Source organism: Gobio gobio, assembly GCF_949357685.1.
Source record: "Gobio gobio genome assembly, chromosome: 16".
Taxonomy (NCBI): domain Eukaryota; kingdom Metazoa; phylum Chordata; class Actinopteri; order Cypriniformes; family Gobionidae; genus Gobio; species Gobio gobio.
The window spans coordinates 39,183,098-39,198,427 of NC_137109.1; the positions used below are offsets into that span (position 1 = coordinate 39,183,098).

Below are 15,330 nucleotides of genomic sequence, written 5' to 3' on the forward strand. Positions count from 1 at the left end.
AGAACGTGACCAATTTTGAAACCCTAAAGATATAGTTTTGAATTTCTTGACAGCAGTGCTCCAGTGAGGGGCTCCTCCACTACGAGACCGCTCTGCGAGACTGCAGACACAGTGGAACAGTGGAAATAATAACGCTCTCGTTCAATCGCTCACGATCTCGCGAGCTCTCCGTCTACTCTTCACTGCTTACTGTGTTATGTTCGTCATGGACTGCGTTGAGTTAGTCGAACAACACTAATAAATAATGGACTGAGCTTCATAAAGGTAAAGCATGCCTTACGGACTATTATTTATTTCCGCTTCGGTGTTTAATATGTATATAAATACCCCAGAAACTGTAGCATCTTGCTAAGCTGTAACTAGCTGTCAGGCTAGGCTAACTGAAAGACACCGGCTGCAGTCATACTCAGCAGTGTGTGTTGTTTACTGAGCGGCAGTCTTCACTTAAGCTGATAGAAATTAAAGTCGCACGGGTAGACATCTGCTGCTGGGCTCAGGGACGGAGTGACGGGATATCTACCTAGCGGGGTACTGATATCATTGGGTGGTAATTCTAATCTTATGCTAATCTAACTAACTTTGACTTTTAATGAATTGAAAATGTTGTATGTAACTGTTCGGAGAGGTTAACGTTATAATGGATCCCTCTGTCAATTTAGCTAATTAAGTTCGCTGACAGTCACTATGATTGTGGACAACATTCATTCCAGCAGGTTGTTTTAAAATCCAGTGTAATGTGTTGAGTTTTGTGCGTAGAGATCTGACAAATGTCATGTTTGTACACATGATCATGTTTCTCTAATGTTTTTAGACTAGTCCACACTCCTGTTTTACCATTGAAATGCGTCATTGTTATACATGCATTCAGGGACTTTTAAGTTACTAACATAATTTAATGTAAATGTCCAGCAGGATTCAGTTTGTGTCTCCTGGACTTGCCGCAGAAAGGATGTTCCCCTGCCTGGCCCATAGACCATGGAAAGTCCTCTGCCAGTTCTACCTGCAACAACGAGCCCCTCTGTCTCAGAGACCCTTCAAAATAGCAAAGCCATGTTTTGGTAAGAGCATCATTATCTGATTCATTCTGGGTTTCATATCTTGTCGTTCAACATTGGTAGTTTCAATTAGATGCAATAATCCTGGACAACATCCAGGAATTATTCTGATTACACAACTGTGATTCTCAATAGGTTGGCAAAGCGGAGGAGGGTTGCACAAACTCTGGTTTAGCTTCCCTGATTCCAGAGTCACTTCCTTAACGTGGACACAGGTCCAGAACTGTTCCACATCAAGCAATGGTAAAGATGGATCTCCAGCAGGCCCTGTAGACCCAAAACCCACTGAGAAAGCTCAAGCTGCACAACCTTCTGCAAAAATAGCTGGTAATGAACTCCTAGTGACGCCGCATTTCCTAATGCTTGTTCATAGGCATTTGAATGTCTAAAATGAGCTAATTTATATGTATATATATATATTGTTTCTATAAAACACTGAGTACATAAATACTGTATACAGTGTGAGTGAAAGAGAGAGAGATTTTTTTGGAGCCCTGCTAATGTTTTTGGTATTGTCTTTGCCCCTTTTAGGTCCTAAAGTTAGCTCTGGTAAGTGAAAATATATGTGTGGTAATTATGATTTATTATATTAAAGGTTGGTTTTTATTCATTTGTTCTTTCTGTTTTGCATTTGAGATTCTAAACTGACGAAAACAGAGAGCATTCAAGTGAAAGGTAGTGCATTCTTTTATTCATAGAAAATCTAATCAGGATTCTATTTATTTTAACTATCACTGTATGTTTCTTGTGTTTTCAGTACGGGCTGTGCTGAAAAAAAGGGATTATGGCATCAAATACACCCAGAATAATTTCATCACCGCAGTCAGAGCTATGAACGAGTTCTGCCTCAAACCCAGGTACTTTTAACAAGTGAACTGCAAAACTGCTTTTGCAGTTTGCTGCCCTTCCACCATGTTTACATGTGAATCTATGCATTTTTGTGTGTGTTCAAAGTGACCTTGAGCAGCTTAGAAAAATCCGTCGACGTAGTCCCCATGATGACACAGAAGCCTTCACCGTCTTCCTGCGGTCAGATGTGGAGGCAAAGTTTGTACAACTATCTTACACTACCATTCAAAAGTATGGGGTCAGTAAGATTTTTGTTTTGAGTAATTAATACATTTATTCCGTAAAGACGTTTCAAATAAATGCTGATCTTTTGAACTTTCTATTCATCAAATATCCTAGGAAAAAATGTATCATGTTTTCCACAACATGATTCAACAACAACTGTTTTCAACATTGATTATAATAATAAATGTTTATTTATTGCCTAATCAGAATATTAGAATGATTTCTGAAGGATCATGTGACACTGAAGACTGGAGTAAAATTCTGCTTTGCATCACAGGAACAGATTACATTAAAAAATATATTAAAATAGAAGGCATTTATTTTAAATTGTAATAATATTTCAAAACAATACTGTTGTTACTGTATTTTTGATCAAATAATTTCAGCCTTGATCATAAGAGACAGAAGAACACACAAAAAAATCATACTGACCACTCTCAAAGTCTGACCCCAAACTTTTTACCTGTAATTTATGTTCTTTTGGGCATCAGGTGTGAGTATCCAAAAATATAAGTAGAGAGATGAATGAGCATGTTTTTGGTGTTCTTATTTAGAGCGCTGGATGTATGGGGAAGTCAAGAGGCACTCACTCGAGAGAGGAATCTCAGGAAAGAAGTGGAAAAGGAGTACCAAGAAAGTATGTCATTCTCTCCTCATTTACTGCATGATCTGCGTTCTGCTGTTTTCATGTCATCTGCTGACTTAATAAACATTTGTATTTCTCTTTCTCATTCAAGACATATTTAGAAATCAGCAGCTGTTGAAGGAATACAAGGACTTCTGGGGAAACACAAAGGTAAGAACAAGTACAAACCTGTCAATATAATGTTTGTGTTTTGTTACCAATACCTGGGTGTATCCAGTCCTCATGATTCATAATCTTCTGTCCCTTTGTGTGCTTTTTCATATTGGTCTTGTGTGATCATTCTGCTTTTATTTAATCTAAAAGGTTTTTATATTGTGCTTTCAGCTAACTGTGTTTTTGATATTGTGTGTGTCTCCTATAGCCTCGGTCTAGGAAGAGAGCAACATTTCTAGAAGGGCCGGGAAAAGTTGTGATGGTAGCAATATGCATGTAAGCCTTAAGTTTGTGTTACACCACCATCAATATCAGGGCCAGTCAGTCAATGAATGAGTTCTATGCATAAAGGAGAAGCCAACCCCATGCTCAATATCTATTAGATTAAGGATATTGAGTTATAGGGCATGTGCTCTCACATGAGGTTTGACACGCCCTATGTTGATTTGACTGTTGTCTTTCAAACAACCAGATCTGTGTCTAGTAAATTATACAGCAAGTCAAATAATGTGTTGAGGAATCAGTTACATTAAGCCGTTTCTAGTGTTTTCTGTGGACACTGTAATGTGTAATTTGTGTAATAATAATTTATTTGATCAAAAATACAGCAAAAATAATAATATTTTGAAAAAGTGTTTTTGACTTTAAGATATTTTAAGATATAATTTATTCCTGTGATGATGAAACCGAATCTTCAGCATCATTACTCCAGTCTTCAGTGTCACATGATCCTTCAGAAATCATTCTAATATGCTGCTCAAGAAACATTTATTGTTATTATTATCATCAACGTTGAAGACAGTTGTGCTGCTTAATATTTTTGTGGAAATTAGGGCTGGTCCGAATACCATTTTTTGCGCTTCAAAGCTTCGGTAGTAATCAACATTGAATATTCGAAGCTTCGGAGGGAAGGGACTGAACATATTCTTCTCTCTAATAAAGGCAGGAATCTCGAGACGCAGCGCGCCTCGCATAGGCAGGGCTTGTATGCTCCGAGAACGGTCACTCACTAGTGATACAAAACACACAGGTCTGTTACGTCCCAGTAACAACGTCCTATATTTGGCAGAAGATCCATTTAGATTGATAATAACACCGGTTACATCACTTGCCCACTGCACCCCCCCCCCCCCCCCCCCCCCCCCACACACACACACACACACAAACACACACACACACCGTAATACAGTAATAAAATAATTTTGTTCAGTTAGAGAACAGACACTACAAATAAAAACTGTACGTGTCTGCTTAATACAGTGTGAGCTGATGAGAGTCACAGCACAGACCAGCAGCAGGAGTCAGATTTCATTCATCACGGTGAGGAGCTGAATGACAAGATGATAGCGGAATATTTAGTTTCAAAGCAAAATGTAAAAGCACTTTTTAAGTGAGTTTGTACTGTTTTGTTGTAGTGTTTTTCATTAAGAATAATAGGCTAATGAACCCACAATTCAAGCAACCCGGCCCAGAATTGGCGCTAATTCTAAACCGAAAGTAAAATGTGCACGGCCGAACTGTCACATCCCTAACGGGTAAAAAAGCCAATACATTTTGTTTCTATTCTATTTTCCACAATGTCAAACCAACGCAACTTGACCCAAAATACAAGCTCAGGCATGCGCTTCTGTCCATTCAAGCTCATGCAGTTGTGCGCTCTAGACAGGGAATACTCCAGTTGCAGGGAACACTTTAGTAGGCAACCTTCTAAATTTAGAAGCGAATATATTTATTAAGTATAATGAGGTTGGGTTCCTTCAACTGTCCATCCTATTAAAAACGGCTAGGCTATATAAGATAATTGTAAAAAAGAGTATTGTATTTCGCCAGATTTTATAGTGTAAACATAAACGCGAATGAGAACCAGGGGGATGCCAGGTGTGTTGGGGGGAAAAAAAAGTGAATATTCGAATCCCAAAATTTAAAATCGAATACCAACCCACCGAACAAATATTAGAATATTCGGGTCCAGCCCTAATAGAAATACACAATTCTTTGATGAATATAAATTTGAAAGAACAGCGTTGATTTGAAATCGAATTTTTTTTTAACAATGTAAAAGTCTGTCACTTTTGATCAGTTCAATGAATCCTTGCTGAATAAACTTTTGCTATATAATATGAATGAATCAAGTGGAGATCTATAAGTGTCTAATTTCACTTTTGTAATCTGTAGAAATGGACTGAATTTTTTCTTCAAGCTGTTGGCGTGGGTTTATACGGGATCTGCCAGTATGTTTTCAGAAGCCATCCACTCGCTGGCTGATACCTGCAATCAGGTGAGGTGGCATTCATGTTTGTCTTTAGGTTTACACAAAAATGTATGCAACGCATTCTAGGTGCCTCTGTCATATTATCTGCTCTTCATGTCAGAGGAGAACGCGGGGCTCAGGCAACTCCTTCATACACCGAGTGGACACTGACAGGTGAAAAGAGGCGTTAGTGTTTTCCTGACAACTATTGGCAGTTTGAAAGAAAAGTCCAAATGTACTCGGTTTCAAGGCTGCAATCCACAGTTCCGGTGCAAATAAATGTGACAACGTGAAATGGTGCATGCTCACAGCTAGCGTTAAGACTGTTTCAGACATGACACTACAGTTGAGTGCCTAGTAGTACATTTTCACAGAGAATGCGTTTTTGCATTCCGCTGTGCTGATTGTTTTTCTATGTGAACGTGCGCTAGACAGATGTGTTTAACCGTTGCGCTCACATCTTTTGCAGCAGATGGACATCTGACTGCTAAGTAGGCTTTGTTTTTCAGCAATTGTTTGCACCCGTACTTTACTGAGAAGAGAAGGTCAGGGAAAGGTCTGGAAAATCTCTGTATAAGTTTGTAGTAAATAACCTTGTGTGCATTTGCAATGTAAGCAATTTTGTTAGCAAAGGTTTATTTATTATTTAAGTTTTTTTTTTATTTAGGATTTTTAATTTTTTGACACTTCAATTTCAGTCTCTAAATATAAAAAATGTAAAGTTCATTGTCATTTGAAAGTTGTTGTTTTTTTGCCAATTTTTCCACCTTTGCATGAATTTAAGTCAAAATGAGTGTTTTACTATTTTGTCTTGCATTTCAAAGAAAAAATCAATTACAATTTAAAAATATTTATTTAACACTGAACATTTTTTTAACATTCCACCAGACATCATACCAAGAAAGCACAATATTAGTAAAATAAAAATACTTCTATTTGGCCATCTTTGAGTCCCCTTCTTGAATGGCCTATATTAGGCCAATAACTGACTGTTGAAAGAATACTCTGTACCCCTACAACAAAAAAGTACATTGAAAAGTGAATGAACCCACAACAAATGAATAATCGTCCTAGACATAAGCCTGCCTAGCCTACTTCTTCAGGAAAAGTGTCAGGTTCTTTATGAAAAGTAGCTTCTCTGCTTTCTCACATGAAAGTCGGTTCCTCTTCTCTTCGATGACATGAGATGCAGTCTCTCGCTGTCAGTGCTTGTGCCTGGAGCAGACAATTACCTTGGATCAGAAATGTTAAATTGTTAAATATTTAAATATTGCTGTTTTTTGATAGTTTGGGACTGGAAGGAAGAAGCTGCTGCTGTCACAGTGTCTTTCTCGTATTCTACATGCTGTTCGGGTTGTCTTGATTTTAAATGATAAATTAAACTTTTTTTAGTGCTGTAAGTTTTTGCAGCTGTACCCCCTCTAAAGTAGTCATTTCACCAGAACAGTGTCTGCAAACAGCAATTCTTCCACTGGTTGCTATTTGATCGCGTTATCAAAAACATAATTGTTCAGTAATATTTATTTGCCCTTTTCACTTATTTCGGTTGCTGAACATTCAATGCATCCCTATTAGAAAGACATGTATATACATGTCCCTTCTTTTAATTAATCTCTTTTACTCTATCTCTCACAGGCACTTCTTGCAATAGGCATCAGTCAATCTGTACGGAACCCAGATGCCATCCATCCGTATGTACAACTCAAGCAGACTGATCCATCCGTGTTAACCTCCATATCCACAGGTCGTGTCTAAACCTACTGTCTTTTCTTATTAAAGGTACGGCTTCTCCAACATGCGTTACATCGCCTCTCTCATCAGCGGAGTGGGCATCTTCATGATGGGTGCTGGCTTGTCCTGGTATCACGGCATTATGGGACTCCTGCACCCTCAGCCAATAGAATCACTACTCTGGGTTAGTAGCGTTTGGTTAGAACTTGTAGATGTGCATTTATTTGATCAAAAACAGTAAAGTCAGCAAAACAAAATTAAATTTTTTTACAACCAAAATTTTTCCATATCTATTTTAAAATGTAATTTATCCCTGTGATGACAACTGAAATGTCATCATTACTCCAGTCTTATTATTATTATCAGGGTTGAAAACAGTTATGCTGCCTAATATTTATGTGGAAACCCTGATACATTTATTTGCAGGTTTTTTTGAGTGGCAAGTTAAAAAGAACAGCATTTATTTAAAATGTACAGTTACAGTTATTTAAAATCTTCTTTTGTAACATTATAAATGTCTACTGTTACTTTTGATCAATGTAATGTGTCTTTGAAGGGTTAAAACCTGTATTAAAAAATCTTACTGACCTCAAACTTTTGAACAGGGGGGTATTCCAGAAAGCAAGGTTAACTTACCGTCACATATACCTTGAACTCTCAGTTGATTAACCCAAACCTTGCTTACTCAAGGTATGCTGGTTCCAAAAACGAGTCCGGGAGTAAGTTCAGACAACTCCGAGTATGTTAACCGTGAACACACAAGACATTCTCAACAGAGCGATGAATCGATGATTCACCATGGAAACAGACGCAAAGAAAAAGCGTGCCATTCTACTTACTCTTCTTCTTTTGTTTGATGGCGAGTTACATAACCTACTTAATGCACATCACCACCTATTTGGTGATTATGCAATCATTTTTTTCAATGTCTTTATTTATTAAGTAATCTTTATTCACTGAGAATAAGGATTATATTGTTTGTGTGATGCTAATTAATTGAATGCAGATCCATGTGTGAGATGACAATAAATAATAAATATATTTGAATTGAATAAATTTTTTTATTCTAATTCTTTAGACTTAATATATAATGTTGTATATTATATAACTGAAACAAATTAGGTACAACTACATTAATTATATAACACGCATCTGAATACCTCTCAACCAAACTAACCCTGGAACATAACCTGCTCTGGAGCATGTTCAGAGAGTGAGTTGCTATGGCTACTTACATACCCTGAAAGTTACCTCCGTTTTTGGAACCGAAAGTTGAGGTTATCTGCTTACTTACTCTTAAACATACCTGGGTATGTCACATAACCTGCTTTCTTGAATACCCCCCAGTAGTGTATATAGCTGTTTACTGTTATTTATTTATTCTTTTTTCTTTTTTTTGTCTTTTGTCTTTTTTAGGCATACTGTATTTTAGCAGGATCTCTGGTTTCTGAAGGAGGTGAAGTGGTTTCTTCTTGTATGTTTTCATTAGCATTCACAAAGGTTTGACAGTGTCACTAATATCATCTATCTGCTGGTTTCCCATAAAGCTACACTATTAGTGGCCATTAATGAGATCAAGAAGAGTGCACGTAAACAAGACGTGTCCTTTTATGAGTATGGTATGTACTTTTTGGTTAACCTTTTTTTTTTTTTTTTTTTTTTTTATAGCTTGGATGCTAATTGACTGTTATTATAGTTTTAACACAATTTTGAGATGATCAGATGATAGTTCTTGTTTGTTTGTGGACGACAGTGATGCAAAGTCGAGACCCCAGCACTAACGTGGTCCTGTTGGAGGATGCTGCTGCTGTGCTCGGAGTGATGCTGGCAGCTGGATGTATGGGACTCACGTCTCTTACAGGTAAAAATAAACTCAAGAATAAATATGAGACTTTTGAAGTAAAGTAAGCGTCATCATACCTGACCCCCCTGTTTCATGATGTATGTCATTCTTTCCTCCTTCTAAGGTCTCGGCCACAGGGTCAAGCTTAATAAGCATATGGGATTGAGCTTTATAACATTGTAAGAGCGGCTGATGTTCTTTTTAAATTTGTAAATCCACCTCTCTCTACGCACTAGTGTTCTCTCACAAAGTCAACATCTACGGCTGTGCAGAAGCTAGTTCCTCTTGCCCTGTGGCTTGCATGGCTTTGTGGGAAATATGTGTAAAGATCTGGAAAATACTCTATTCAGTAAACCTCCTTTCATGCTTGAGAACAGCCCTGATGGCAGTTTCAGCTTAGTTTATTATCTGGTGCTTTACTACAGTTGTATGTTATTGAAGTGTAATCAACCATGAAACTAACAGCAGTGTTATTTTACATTGCAGAGCTTAAAAAGAAAAATAGCACTTTTGTTTCTACCACTAGAGGTCTCTATTGTGCTATTAAAGACTTCTGCATCCCTTCCCATTTTGTGCATTTTATTTTAAGAATCTTATTAATGTCGAGTCAATATTTATTTGTTCAAAAGTACAGTAAAAACTGTTGAGAAATATCATAAATATAATTTATTCCTGTGAATTTTCGGCATCATCACTCCAGTCTTCAGTATCACGTGATCCTTTAGAAATCATTCTGATATGCTGATTTGGTGCTTAAGAAACATTTCTCATTAAGCATTTATTTGACAAAGAAATATTTTATAACATTATAAATGTCTTTACTGTCACTTCTGATCAATTTAATGGTCTCAGTTTCTTTCAAACAAACAAACAAAAATGTTACTGACCCCAAACTTTTGAACGGTACTGTACTTCTGCACACTAAAGAATGTACTTTGCTGATGATGCTACATAATTTTTAGAATGTTGTAAGATAGGATGACAATTTATGTGTCTATGCTGGCATCTAGGCAAATTGATTACCTCAAGATTCATTATTGCTTAACCATTAAAGGGTTAGTTCACCCAAAAATGAAAATTCTGTCATTAATTTCTTACCCTCATGTCGTTGGACACCCGTAAGACCTCCGTTCATCTTTGGAACACAAATGAAGATATTTTAGTAGATATCCGATGGCTCTGAAAGGCCTCCATTGGCACAATGTACTTTACACTCTCAAGACCCATAAAAGGTACTAAAGACGTCGTTACAAAGTCCATCTCACTACAGTGGTTCTACAATAATGTTATGAAGTGACGAGAATAGTTTTAGTGCGACTTGTATAGTGATGACTGATTTCAAAACACTGCATCTTGAAGCTTCGAAGTGTTATGAATCAGTGAGTCGATTCAGCGGTTTGGATCACCAAAGTCACGTGATTTCAGCGGTTTGACACGCGATCCGTATCATGAATCGACTTGCAGATTCATAACGTTTCGAAGCTTCATGATGCAGTGTTTTGAAATCGGTCATCACTATATAAGTCGTTATTTAGGGTTTTTTTGCGCACAAAAACTATTCTCGTCGCTTCATAAAATTATTGTAGAACCACTGTAGTGAGATGGACTTTGTAACGACGTCTTTAGTACCTTTTATGGGTCTTGAGAGTGTAAAGCACATTGTGCCAATGGAGGCCTTTCTGAGCCATCGGATTTCAGCGAAAATATCTTCATTTGTGTTCCGAAGATGAACGGAGGTCTTACGGGTGTCACATGACATGAGGGTAAGTAATTAATGACAGAATTTTCATTTTTGGGTGAACTAACCCTTTAAGTTCATTATTATAAAAATGTGCATATTTTAAGGTGTCTTTGTTACACTGTAATACCGAGTGATATTAAGGAACTACATGTACTCAATTTATAGTAATTAGCAATTTATAGTAACTACATGTAACGTGTAACAATGACACTTTAAAATAGTGTTACCAAATATGCTGTTGCCATTGCTGTTTATAACATTTTAAAAATGTCTAACCTTTCCATAATGCAATGGGCTGTGGGTAATACATCTTATTCATGGTAGTTGCTATATTAATTTGACAGTACGTCATCAGCACTTTTGGTTTGGGTTTTACTAATACTAGTCTCACTCACATACTATTTTCTGATGGATGGTACATGACTTGCAATGCAGCTCATGTCCAAATTCTTTTCATTATGACCTGCATTTCTTCTGCATTGATCCCCTCTCTCTTTCTCCCTCTACATAGGTAGTCCCTACTATGACAGTCTCGGTTCTCTGGGTGTGGGCACCCTGTTAGGAACGGTGTCTGCTTTCCTCATTTACACTAACACAGAGGCTCTGCTGGGCCGCTCCATCAAGGCTGAGCATGTGCAGAAGCTCACAGAGTTATTGGAAAATGACCCTGTTGTCAGGTCAGTCCTCTGTCCCAGCCTCTCTCTGCTGCATGTCCTCTACGTGTACCTGCAGTCTGCATAACAAGCTGCCATTTTACAGATCATAAGAGTACATTGAAGTCAGCATGAAATGGAAGCTGCGATAGTCTTTTCTTCACTGATTTGTGACGTGAACCGATTGGGCATAACATTATGACCTAATATTGTGTTGGTCCCCCTTTTGCTGCCAAAACTGCCCCGACCCGTCGAGGCATCGACTCCACTAGACCCCTGAAATTGTGCTGTGCGATTTGGCACTAAGATGTTAGAAGCAGATCTTTTAAGTCCTGTAGGTTGCGCGGTGGGGGCTCCATGGATCGGACTTGTTCAGCACATCCCACAGATCTGGGAAATTTGGAGGTCAAGTCAACACCTCAAACTCAACTCTTTGTTGTGCGCCACAAAACATTCCTGAACCATTTTTGCATTGTGGCAGGGCGCATTATCCTCCTGAAAGAGGCCACCAGGGAATGCCGTTTCCCTGGCATATGGGATGGTTGTGGTTTGCTATTGCTGTGATCTCATGTGAATGACAGGATGTGCTGCCTTTGTGTCAGAAAACACGTCATCAGAAGAAAAGAGATGGAAGTTATTTTGATTAAAGATTACAACATAAATAAAGATGTGCACAAATAAATAATTTGTAATGAACAATGCAATATCCCAATAATAAAATCACCCCCAAAAAATGTATCTTTTATCACCAAAGCAGAAGCAGCCAGATTCAAATGCTTTTCAAATTCAGGCATGCGTCACATTCTCAAATATAAGCTTGCCTGGACAGATTTACATCATTGTACGTTCTTGCTTTGATGAAATTAGATTTGATGTCCTCACTGCAGGTCATTTTGTCTCCAGGGCGATTCATGATGTCAAAGCCACAGATATGGGGCTGAGCAAAGTGCGCTTCAAGGCGGAGGTGGACTTTGATGGGAGAGTGGTGACACGCTCATACCTGGAGAAGCAAGACATAGAACAGATCCTCAACGTATGTGAAGAGACGAGGCTTCTGATCTGATGCAGATCATCTGATGTGACTAGTGTTTGTTTGAGGCCTGTCTGTGGTTGCATAGAAGTTACTTACTATTAGCACTTTCAACAATTGATGGTAGTTTTTTGCTGAAGAATCCATTTTTGTGAGCTCTGCATGTCAGTTGTACAATTATGTGTGCTAAATGTGTGCATTTGGCTTGCAGGAGATTCAGCAGGTGAAGACACCAGAGGAGCTGGAGAACTTTATGCTGAAGCACGGGGAGAACATTATTGACACCTTAGGAGCAGAGGTGGACCGTCTGGAGAAAGAACTTAAGGTATCTGATGAGACTGAGTCAAAATCCCTATCTCTGTAAATTTGACCACCATGACTCATCAGACATGCATGATGTATGGTTAGCTGTCAGAATAATTTCAGCACTACATTCAGCAGACGCCACAATGGTGCACCATAGTCACCATAGTAATTCTAATATATTTGATTTCCTGCTCAAACATTTTTTCAGGATACTTTGATTAAAGGTGCACTATGTAACTTTTCCGTCCACTAGAGGTCGCCTATTCAAAACAAAGGCGTAGTTTGATGACGCCACGTTTCGGCGCAGAATCGTGGGACAGCCGGTGGAAAAGAATCGGGATAGGACTTGGGATGTTCATGGATGCGATTTATTAACGTTACTGTAGTATGAAGCAGAGCAGGACTGTGTGTTGTGGGAGCTGAGCAAGGCCACTGGAGCGATTGTTAATAAGAAGAGCGGAACACAAGCCTCGCGAGCAACAGGACTTTTATTATGGCATAGTCGCCGGCGGGACTTTTATTATGCCACAGTCCCCGGCGCCACTTCCGCTTTTCCGGTCATGAATTTGAGGTAACGCAGCTCTGTTTATCATATACATCTGAGTGTGTTGAAAATCATGTTATGACGTTACTCGCTCGGCGGCTGCTATGACACTTGTTGCACACAGCAGTAAGAGTAAAGCGTTTCAGCAAAATAAAAACAAGCGTAACGCAGCTATGACGCAATTGACAGGCGACTTCCCCACACGTCCCTGTTCCTTGGTTAAAATAGCAATTTTCTCACGATTTACAAATAGTTGGAAACATTTGGGATATTGTAAGTACTCAACTGAACAAAATGTATAACACTGGCCTAGTGGTTTTTGGATATTTTACTGAAAAAAATTTACATAGTGCACCTTTAACAATGTTAATGTCTTTACTGTCACATTTAATGGATCCTTGCTGAATAACAGTAAAGTATTAATTTCTTTCAAAACATTTTTTTATTTTTTTTATTTTACTGACCCCAAACTTCTGGACAGTAATGTATTTGTTGAATCAAATGTCTTTAAGAACAAGTTAGTACTTTTTTTTTGTCTTTATTTTTCCTCTACTGATACCTAACTCCTGTATCTTCGACAGCAACGTAATCCTGAGGTGCGGCATGTGGATCTGGAGATTTTATAATGCCATGATATGGGGATCAGGATGAAGTGGAAGGAGAACCTCCCGTCCCATTCTCTCCAAACAGACGATCAGCTGAGGTCTTACGTTACACCTATCCCACATCACCAAAGCACTAATCTGTACATGGTTTCAGTAGCTGGTTAAGATGGCAAAACTTTAGCAGATACAAAAACAACTCCAACTGGATGGAGACATGTTCAATAAAGATTATTTTACAGTCATTGGATTACAGTTCTAGATGGTAGTTTGTACCATCAGAATCTGAAAATCATGTCCATGAAATATAAAAGGACCAATGTCTTATTTCATTTTACTCTTTGCAAGCAAAGCAGCATAAACGGTCATGTTTCACAGGAGTTATTGCATAACACCAAACTATTGGTGAACAGGATATCTCTAGGAATCGTTCCCATGAAGGGTAAATTGTCCATTCTGCTATGTAAAAGCACAGGTTCAAATTACATGTAAAAATGTTTCTGTTACTTTCCGGATTCAGAGAGATGATGGCATGTTCAGGCGATGTCGTTATTGAAAGAAAGGAGCTGTGCTTTAAAATAGTTTTAAAAACTTAAGATTATTTTGGAATTCCCACATATTTAAAATAGATAAAAAATAGTACTAATAACCTATATTTATATAGTATATCCACATTTATCAGTATCTATCGCCCACCTCAGGCATCTCTGGCGAAGACTGCTCAGATCTTCACATCCTTCCTATGCTAACAGTACTTATGTCCTCATGCTGCTTTTGGGACACTGTTTATGCTGTCATTTTGTGTGACTGAATGAAGAAAGCAATTGTATATATGCAAAGACAGATCCATCTTTCTAAAGTCACTCAAATACATTCTGGGTTAGCATTGTTGAATTGTCACCTTTTTTTTTTTTTTTTTCAAATGATTTAACTGTGAAAATACAACACTCTGGTTTTGATATCTGAAAAAGAAGCCCGTTGAAAATACCCTCATTACACATGCAAACATTACATTTTGTGGTAGTCATGTGCTCTCTTGTGCTGAAGTCTTAACCTGTATAAGGTTTTTAAACATTGTAATGTGATCAGAGCTTTGAAACTTGCTCAGAACAGTCAGACATTTCCTTATCTAATGCAGGTTGGATGAACACATTCAAGGTTAAAAATTTGACATTTGTTTTGGAGAAGGCTTTAAGACTATATATATATTTTAAATATGTTTATTTGACTGTCTGATTGTTTGGTTTGATCTTTGAGCTGTTTGGAGCTACTGAAGAAAATTGATTAATAAATTGCAAATAATTTATTAAATCATTGAATGGTTGTCTTTTTATTTTTTTACTGTTTTGATGGGGGGGGGTGAATATGTGCTATTGTGCACCAGTTTGGTGTAAGATTCTTCTTTTTATGAAAGGAATTTATACTTTTGTTCAGCGAGGATGCATTGAATTGATCAAAGGTTACATTAAATATGTACATAATGTTTACAAATATTTCTGTTTGAACTTTCTATTTATCAAATAATCCTGAAAAATATACATCATGGTTGTCACACAAAACTGTATGAATTATGTGGTGCTGAAAACTAAAGTAATGGCTGCTGAAAATGTTCCTTCACAGAAATGAATTACATTTATAATATATAATATACTAGACTGGGTAAACCCAGCCTGATCTGCCAGCGATTTGATTTCGCACTGC

The 15,330-nt window shown here is 37.8% G+C and overlaps 1 protein-coding gene across 2 annotated transcripts; it reads left to right on the top strand.

The window, feature by feature from the left end:
• The first annotated feature begins 143 nt into the window (after positions 1–143).
• slc30a9 (solute carrier family 30 member 9) lies at positions 144–14,946 on the top strand. 2 transcript variants are annotated; one of them, XM_079838416.1, is made up of 20 exons: positions 144–264; positions 913–1,058; positions 1,191–1,382; positions 1,587–1,604; positions 1,692–1,730; positions 1,813–1,912; positions 2,010–2,102; positions 2,684–2,766; positions 2,867–2,925; positions 3,137–3,204; positions 5,104–5,206; positions 6,815–6,870; positions 6,959–7,094; positions 8,327–8,366; positions 8,458–8,529; positions 8,664–8,771; positions 11,006–11,171; positions 12,051–12,180; positions 12,389–12,502; positions 13,609–14,946. In XM_079838416.1, exons 2-20 carry the CDS (start codon positions 950–952, stop codon positions 13,651–13,653), a joined length of 1,731 nt encoding a protein of 576 aa, XP_079694542.1. In that variant the 5' UTR covers positions 144–264; positions 913–949; the 3' UTR covers positions 13,654–14,946. The 2 variants fall into 2 exon arrangements, with proteins under 2 accessions (XP_079694542.1, XP_079694541.1); XM_079838415.1 differs by having other exon boundaries at positions 175–264; positions 910–1,058.
• The last annotated feature ends 384 nt before the right edge of the window (positions 14,947–15,330 follow it).

Excerpts from the sequence above, each read along its gene's own strand:
- slc30a9 (XM_079838416.1), top strand. The coding sequence starts at position 950 with ATGTTCCCCTGCCTGGCCCATAGACCATGGAAAGTCCTCTGCCAGTTC. Across the intron at positions 1,913-2,009 it reads GAGTTCTGCCTCAAACCCAG|TGACCTTGAGCAGCTTAGAA; the intron begins GTACTTTTAACA and ends GTGTGTTCAAAG. Across the intron at positions 12,503-13,608 it reads GTCTGGAGAAAGAACTTAAG|CAACGTAATCCTGAGGTGCG; the intron begins GTATCTGATGAG and ends TATCTTCGACAG.